At 36.9% G+C, this 9,200-nt stretch overlaps 1 protein-coding gene across 1 annotated transcript; it reads right to left on the reverse strand.

Annotated features, from left to right (window-relative positions):
- Positions 1 to 27: 27 nt before the first annotated feature.
- LOC132304027 (L-lactate dehydrogenase B-like) lies at positions 28 to 2,188 on the reverse strand. Its single transcript, XM_059801521.1, has 2 exons — positions 1,419 to 2,188; positions 28 to 638 (listed from the first exon to the last, which is right to left on the reverse strand). Exons 1-2 carry the CDS (start codon positions 2,025 to 2,027, stop codon positions 195 to 197), a joined length of 1,053 nt encoding a protein of 350 aa, XP_059657504.1. The 5' UTR covers positions 2,028 to 2,188; the 3' UTR covers positions 28 to 194.
- Between the last annotated feature and the right edge of the window lie 7,012 nt (positions 2,189 to 9,200).

A 9,200-nucleotide genomic window follows, 5' to 3' on the forward strand; every position in this document is an offset into this window, starting at 1 on the left:
CGTAAAACAATGTAGGATATAAGTTCATTTTAAGTGAAAATTTGATCCTCATGGCTCATACTCATAAGAATAAATTAGTTATTTAAAGGTTTACTTACAAAAAGGAGCCAGTAATTGAAAATTAACGAACCATCCAAAGACAAATGAAAAAGAAAAAAAATGCAGAATTCTAAACCAAATCATCCACCGTCCATTCACAACCCCAACTGGCTTTGCACCTCCAGGATAGCCTTAGCCGAGTCCCTAAGCTTTTGTGCCTCCATCTCAGTAAGATGTATGTTGGTGACACCCAAAATCCCACTCCTCCCAATCTGTGCTGGTAGGCTCAGGAACACATCCCCGCCATCAATTCCATAGAACCCCTTCGCAAGCACCGACACCGGGTGGATCTTCCTCTGGTCCCTCAGTATGCTCCGAGCCAGGTTAGCCGCCGAGTACCCGATTGCCCAGGACGTGTAACCTTTGAGACTAATCACTTCATAGGCACTCTGTACAACTTCTTTGCGAATGTTCTCTAGTTTTTCCTCCTCGTATGGGATTTGCTGCCTATCCAAGAAGCTCAGCACCGGCACTCCTCCAACGCTTATGCTCGACCACAATGCCACCGAGCTGTCACCGTGCTCGCCCACAATGAACGCCTGGTTTTACCATTGCCAAGAAAAGAGTATAAGAACAATGTGCATAATTAGGAACCATTTCGCATGTTTATTTTTTACTTTCCTCAAAAGTTCAAGCAAATGCGCGCGTACACAATATGAGACAGGTACTTCAAATTTCTGTTTGGTTTCACAGAAAAATGATTCATGAAGACCTTTTCATATAAAAAATTTGGAAAAGTAACTAATGCTAATGAGGAGAACATATAGAGCAAAAAGTAGAATATTTGCCCGTGCTTGCTAATGAAAGGGCCTAATTTTAATAAGTTCATAATGCGACCTTTACTGGACCACCTAACATGGAAGAAATCAAATTTAATTGGATATATGTTAATTTTAAATTTTTCTTCATGTTTTATAAAAAAAAGTACCACCATAAATCATTGATTTTTTTATTTTCTTAATGCAAGTTGTATTTATTTATTCCAAAGTTTCAAATTATAAATCATTGAACTCTAATCCAACAATGACATCACCAAAACACCGACCTAATTACAAAAAAAGCTACCCATAAAATAGTGACCTATAAATTATTATTTTTTTGGTAACTAAGAATTTACTCACTTTGAAATCTCAAATATGCAATCACTGAGCCACAGTGCATATTAACCTTATAAATCTTTTTTTTTTTTCCTCTAGTTCTAACACAAACCCAGGGTGACCTAAATGTCATTTGCTTCGAGTTTAGATTTTTTCTGGTAACTGAAACACAGACACACAAACATAGTAAGTAATTAAGAGAAACGGAAAATAAATTGTTACCTGCACATCTTGAGCATTGACATCAAGATGATCCGCAAGCAGAAACCGAAACCGGGACGAGTCCAGGTTGGTGCCCGACCCAATCACCCGATTCGGTGGGAACCCGGAAAGCTTCCAAGCAACATAAGTCAACACATCCACCGGATTGGACACGATCAACAAGATCGAGTCGGGCGAGTGCTTCGCGAGTTGCGGAATGATTTTCGAGAACAGAGAAAGGTTCCTCTGTATCAGATTCAACCTCGACTCGCCGGCGATCTGACGAGCACCAGCAGTGACGATACAGAGGTCCGATCCGGCGGTGACCGAGTAGTCGACGGAGGCGAGGATCCGTGTCCGGGGGAGGAACGCGGCGGCGTGCTGGAGATCGAGCATCTCGCCGCGGAGCTTGTCGGGAAGTGCGTCAACGAGGGCGAGCTCGTCGGCCAAGTCCTGGGTGAGGATGGTCTGGGCTATGGCCATGCCGACGTTGCCGGTTCCGATGACGGCGATCTTGGTGTGGCGCTTGGTGGGTGAAGGTGGGGCTGATTTGTCGATTGGGGTGAAGAAGGCTCGCGCAATGTCGAGGCCTCCCGGACCCAGAGACGACGATGAACCTGTCTTGTGCATTTTGTTAGATATCACTCACTTTCTCTCACTAGAAATTTTCTCTCTCTAAGTTGGGGAGAGACGGAGGTGGTGGCTACGATTATATAGAAAAGTGAGGAGAGGAAGAAGGAAACAGGAAAGAGGGAGTCTGGTTTGGTTAAGACCAGATTTTCCTTTCTGGTTATAGACTTTTCAGGGGTGATTAAAGAGAAAACATGCTTAAGGTAACATAGTCCCACCAGTCACAATTTAACACGTATCGAATTGTAATTAGCGGAACCCAATTAAAGCACAGGCATTTGCTCTAACTTACTATAAATAAGTATATATTTTTTACTATATACATGTACTTATACGGTAATTTTAAATAGTATTTCCCTAAGGTATTCAAGTCCCTCTAACCTCCTTTTGAGAACAAAAAAGAAAATTACATATATCTCCTTTTTCAAGTACACCACATATTTTTTCTTTTTTAATTTTGTTTCTTTTTTCAAAAAATTTCTTTTCTCATTTATGTATTGTTCCATTTTTTTCACTTGTGATTGTATTTAATTAAAGTATTATTAATTCATATTTTGATTCTTATATTTGTAATTATATTTTTTTCACAATACTTATTTAGTATATTATTTTACAACTTTTTTTTTTTTTTTTTGCCTTTTGATTTAAAAAAAATTATATTTGTCATAATTGTTGATTTTTTTTTTTTAATAAATGCATTGTGCCTTCTCTAAAATAAAATTTTGGCTCCGCCCTTGACTATAATTATAAATTTTATTAATTTTCTGATTACAAATTCAAGGTATTGTGAAAAATAATATAAATATTAACAATAATGTAATGTATATTTTTAAAACAAAACAAATTGTGTTCGGAGTAGGGTGGAATGGAAAACGTATAAGTTAGAGCAGATTAAATGATATTTTTTAATCTTATAGTGTTATTCTATCTAACTTATTATTATTTTATTTAAAAAAATCATACAATATTATATAATTTAGTATTACAAATGAATCAAGTTGGTGACAAAAGATTTCTGGTTCAATATGTTTTGGTCTCATTTGCTAAACAATTACTCAAAAAATTCATATGAAAATCTTATGATTCAATAACATGACTCATTTATCAGCAATTACTTGAATTAAATTATTTTGATCTCAATTTAAATTTTAGCTCAAAATTAATTACAAGAGTGTGAATGTAATTGTGAGCTCTACAAACAATGTGGGAATAGAGTTCCAAGCCTCCAACTCTGAGTTTAACTTTAAATCTAACTAGAATTTGGTTTTTAAATTCAGAGGTCACACACCCACTTTGTTAACTAAAATCTTCAAACTTATAATTTTAAAAGTGAATTTCTGAGATAATAATAATAATAATAAATAAATAAATAAATAAGTGAAAAAGTAGCAAGAAATGAACATTAAAAGTGCACCCCCAAGTGGGGCCTTTTTCTTTCTAGATCTTTATTTGTAGACGGCTGCCAGAAAAGTCACATGGTATATGCGTGATGCGCACTCCTCATTATGCGAGGAACTTTCCCTACACGACCAGAAAAGATCTAGATTCTAGAAGTTTTGTCCATTCGTAAGTCACCAAAACATCGTTTCTCGATGCACAATCCAAATTTGTTGTAATGGACCAAAATTTAAATTTTATTCATTTTTTATTTCCTTGAGTCAATTCATATATTTTTTTAATGTTGCACGTAAATTATAGAAGTGCAGTGATATTCACACTGAATATTACAGTTAGTTATCTAAGCAAATAATTTTTAATTGGACTATTTATACTAAATATAACTAAATAAAATATTCTACTTTCTTATTTGTTGCATAATTGATTAGTTAAAAATATAAACCTAACACTTCATTATACACCGGAGCGATCTTGATCTCAGACAAGGATAGTCTTTGCTTTGCCCTAGACTAAACATTGTCTTTGTATCTGTTGGCCTTGGCCCAGTGTTCTAATTCATTGTTTGCTTTTGTTTGCTTGGGGCTAGCCCTATGCCTTTGGAAAGCTTTGTAAAGTTCTTTCATCAATACAATAATTACTTGCCTTCCAAAAAAAAAAAGAACAAAAAATGTGTCTGATGTTGTAAAATTTCAAAAAGTAGAGAAAAAGGAAGAAGTGTTGTCGGTGGAATAATGAGAAACACACTCCACGGTTACTAGGGGCCGCCGCTAATGGTATATATTTTAGACCTTGAACTAATTCAAACCACGTTTTTCCATTTTCTTTTCATGGAAAATGAGGGCCTTTATTACTTTATATCGTTTGTTCCTGAAATGTCCTCTCGGATCACCTTGTCTACCTTCCTCTTAACGATTTAAATTTGAATTTTATCCAAATTTGCAATGCCTTTTTTGCAGTCAGACCTCCCAATCTATCTATCCCTCCTAATAACCCAGACTTAGACTCCATTTGAATGAGCACTTGGCTTGACATCGGATCAATAACCAACTCTGATACCAATTGTAACAGGAATACGCTTACCCTCACACAAAAGAAATTAAATTATTAAGTAATACTATATGATTGCCAATAACATATGCCCAATTCTTTTTCGGAAAAATTTAAAAATACTCTACTTAATTTTGTATAATTTAAAAAATGCTAACTTTTTCAAACTAATAGGTTTGATTACTAAATTTTTAAAACTAATTACAAAACTATACTAAAACACTGTTTATATTTTTTATGGTCCAAACTACCCTTCATTTTGTTTTTCTCACTCTAGCCTTCACACCGATGTTGTCATTTTAGGGCATAATTTTCTCCCTCATCTCCTGATACTCTCTAGGCGATCGATTTCACCATATCAAAGATCGAAGATGCTATTGATTTCTCGGAATATTATGCTATTGAATTTTCTTTTGACGATTGTATAAGTGAATGCATGATTTTAAGGAAAAAAAAACTGTCTGTCTGTCATATCATCCTGAGTAATGACCATATGTTTCTTCTTACCAGAAATAACTCTGGTGATGGTCTAAATGCAAAAACTTTTTTTTTGTATGAGTACTTTCTTTTGGAAAGATATATGCTTCATGTGACATTTAAGATATAACAAACCTTATACTAATATGTCATTAGATAATTAACAATATGCTAAGAAATCATTAATTAAATATGCAATTCTATATTTAATTAAATATGCAAAATAAAGCAATAAAATAATAATAATAAATAAAGAACCTGGACCGAGGCTAGTATTGGATACTATATCCTTAAGACAGATTTGCCCCGCTATGGTACTAACGGACTTAGTAGCGTCTATCTCCCAGGATACAACGGTCTACATCCACCAGTAACAGCACTACAAACTCGTAGATAGGGCGAACATTCTCCGTGTAATACTCTCTCTGACTCAAGAATGCATCTATACTATATAAATACTGAATTTGGTGCAATCCGAACCAAATGGTTCGGACCAATCTTAATATGACTTGATGAAATTGAATTAGAGTCTAAGTGGTTCAGACCACTTAACCTATGGTTTGAACCCACTTGGGTTGGGTTCAAGTCTAGAGAGAGAGATAGAAGAAATTAAAAAAATGAATGATTTGCAAATGATCCAAATAGGGGTATTTATAGGCAACAAGGTGCCTTTTCGGATTGGGTGCAACCCTTTGGAAAAAAACTAAAAGGTAGTTTTTAATTAATGTGCCTTTTCGGATTGGGTGTGTCTCTTCATCATTGGACACAACCTTTTATATGCGTCTCTTCACACTGGACACATCCACTCCAATTGGTTGCAATGGTTCACATAGTGTCTGTTCACCAATAGATACATCCACTCCAATAGGTTGCAATGGTTCATATAGTGTCTGTTCACCAATAGACGTACACATCCACTCCAATAGGTTGCAATGGTTCACATGAATAGTTATGTCTGTTGGTTTTGAGTTGCAACCCTTTAAAAACAGATGCAACTCTTTAAAAAACAAATACAACCCTGTAGAAATAGATACAACCCTTTGAAAAAAAAAACTAACTTTTAATTTAAATTCAAAAACTAACTACCATTTAAATAAGTCCAGTCCAAAATTAAAGGCCCAATCCAAGATTCCATTTAGTAAAAAGAATAATTGGACTTTACAATTAGCCCCAAGCAATTAGGCCCAAGCCCAAATTTGGCTTATTTAAATTTCAATTAGTTTCAACATTTTTTCCATGTGAGACAAACACTTCTCACATTTTGCATACCTATATAGGGTTATCAAAAACCACACTTTGGAGCTAATTTCTCATTCATCCGGAAACGAAATTTGAGAAAGTAAATATACCACGTTCTTCTCCTTGCGGAGAGAAACGCGCTCATCTAGAGATCCGTAAAAAATTATTAGCGGAATCTATTCCAAACCTCATCCAAAGTTTATGTTTTTAATGCCCCCATTTCCAACACTTTCCAGATCCACATATCCAATAGCTGAAGATTAGGAAGAAAACTTGCCTAAATAAATGATAGGAGGCCTTCTTCAACGTACTGTTATTATATCTACAGTTCAGTTTAATGTTTTCTCCATTAATACATTTTAGGGTAAAGTGCACTAAACCCCCCTAAACTATGCCCCAATTGCAAGAAACCCCCCTGAAGTAAGTAAAACCCCCTAAACTATCACTTTGTTGCAATAGTTAGTAAGCCGTTAACAGAAAATGTAAATTACCATTTAGCCCTTAACTTAAATAACGCCGTTTTGTGTTATATCCAACTTTATAGCAAAATTGGGTGTAATGTACAAAAATACCCTCATTTGAATCTGCCACCTCATAATAACTAGGCATTTATGTAATTTTAAAAAACTTACAAAGCTAACTACTCTCTGCATCTCTCCTCCCCTCTCTTCCCCCTTCATGTTTTTTCTAAACCCTAAATAAATGTCGCCGCCGCCGCCGCTGCCGCCATATGCCCAGACCAACGCCACCACGATTTGAGCAAGCTTTTGCCATTGACGCGAAAATTCGATGGGTTTGACAGCGCCGCCATATGCCCAGACCAACGTCGCCAGAATGAGCTCGCTGCGACGATGAGCTCAGAATGTTTGAATGGTCGGCGGCCAAGAGCGTCGACGTAACCATTGGTGACAAACGACAAATGTGGTAAAAAAGAAGAATCGATGATACGAGAGCTTGAACGGTGGTGGAAAATTAGCTGACCGGTGATGACGCAAGCAGGTCTGAACTGAACGGAGTTGATGCACTTAGAGTGGGGCCTGAATGGCGATGACGGATCTGGCGACCAAGGAGGAGTTTGGCGGTGATGTACGCAGCTAGAAATGGGTCATGTATAGCTGATAACTTTGGCTGTCGGTTGTGAGCTTGGAACGGATTGAACGGCGGCAGATGAGGCGATCGAGTGGTGGTTTGGTAAATTGGAGGCGTCGCGACCCTTGGAGAGAAGGGGATCGGTGGAGGAAGAGGGTTTTGATGGTGGAGTAATCAGCGGCGGCGGCGTTGGCGGCGGCGCCTCCATTTTCTTTCTTCATCGATTTCTTCTACCGATTGTGGGTTTGGGGATAGTGGGGGTGGTGGGAGTTACGGATGGTGGCGAGGTGAAGGCCCGGTGGTTATCTTTTCTGTTAATTTCTACTGCTGATTATGGGTTTGGGATAATGGTGGTGGCAACGTCGGTGTGGTGTGGTGTGGTGTGGTGTGGTGGTGCCACAGCAGTTGTAAGGTGGGAATGGTGGTGGCGTCGCGGCCGTGTAAGGTGGGAATACTATAAGGTTAAATTTGTCTTTTAAATTTTTTTTGCCTTATCACGTGACCCACGTGCCTCAATTTCTATTTGATTTCTAACGGACTTAAATGTTTTGCAACAAATTGAATTCTTCAGGGGGTTAAGTGTATTTGTGATAGTTCAGGGAGGTTTTGTGGGAGAGAGAAAAAAGTTCAGGGGGGGTTTAATGCACTTTACCCTACATTTTATTCATTCTCAGAACTGATGCAACTGAAATTATTATTATTTTTTTTTCGGCAAATAAAAAAATTGTCACACCTATTTCGAAATTATGAAATTCTTCACCAAATGAAATTTAACACTATTATTTCTACATGATGTTGGCTTACCTAGTGCTCTTGTGAATGATGGTGGTTTGGCAAATAATTAACATTTTTACTCTGTATGTAAAACTGATGGTGAGCAAGAGATAAACTTGGAATGCTAAAATCCTTGAATTTACTCTTCTCTTTCAATGTAGTAGAGGTATTAGACATCCTAGATCTCAATGAAAACCTCTTTGAGCTAGATGCAGAAGAAGCAGTTGTTGTTTACTCATCATATTTGTTAAGAACCATGATTGCAGGGTCAGATCGGGTAGAACATTTGATGAGAGTAGAATCATAAGAAACAATAATCCACGTATTATGTTGGTTTCTGATCGAAGTTGAGGTGAACCACAATTCACCAATTTTTGTGAATCGTTTCCTTGAAGCTCTTTTTTACTATGGTGGATATTTTGATTCCCTGGAAGACTGTATGGATCGGAATGACACACATGATAATATATGTAGAAAGCAAAGAAGCAAAACTTGAGATCTTTTATTCATCTAGAGAATAGCCTTTATATAGGCAGTACAACCAGCTAACATAAAAGACACAACAACTAATCCATGAAAAATAGGACCATGAAGCCATGTTCTACTAACATGCTCCAGTACTGGGTTACAACCTTAAGAATGGGTAAAATAAAAACTAACCCATAACAACTTGCTATAAATTAGGACAATCAAATACTTGCGTAAGTAAATTATTTCCAGCATTCCCTCCCTTAAAGTGAAACTTTCCACCATTCAGTTTAAAGAATATCAATTGCGAACTTCAAACTGAACCTTCAAAAAATGCAGACCCCGAGCAGCTCCCTTAGCTTCTTAAACAAAGGCATTTTGAGAGGTTTGGTGAATATGTCAGCAATTTGGTCTTCACTTCTGCAAAAGATAAGATTAGTCACTTCATCTTTCGTGAGATCCCTTAAGAAGTGATACTTTACATCTATATGCTTGCTTCTTCCGTGCAAAACAGGATTTTTGGAAAGTTTAATTGCTGAACTGTTGTCACAATAAATTGAAGTGGCTCCTTGTTACTTGAACTGAAGTTCTTCAAGAATCTTCCTTAGCCAAATAGCTTGACATACACATGAAGTTGCAGCTACGAATTCAGCTTCAGTTGTTGATAAAGTGACAATTGGT

This window comes from Cornus florida, unplaced genomic scaffold, assembly GCF_030987335.1.
Source record: "Cornus florida cultivar Cherokee Brave unplaced genomic scaffold, ASM3098733v1 CherokeeBrave_3.0.0_Hap2_Chr04, whole genome shotgun sequence".
Classification (NCBI taxonomy): domain Eukaryota; kingdom Viridiplantae; phylum Streptophyta; class Magnoliopsida; order Cornales; family Cornaceae; genus Cornus; species Cornus florida.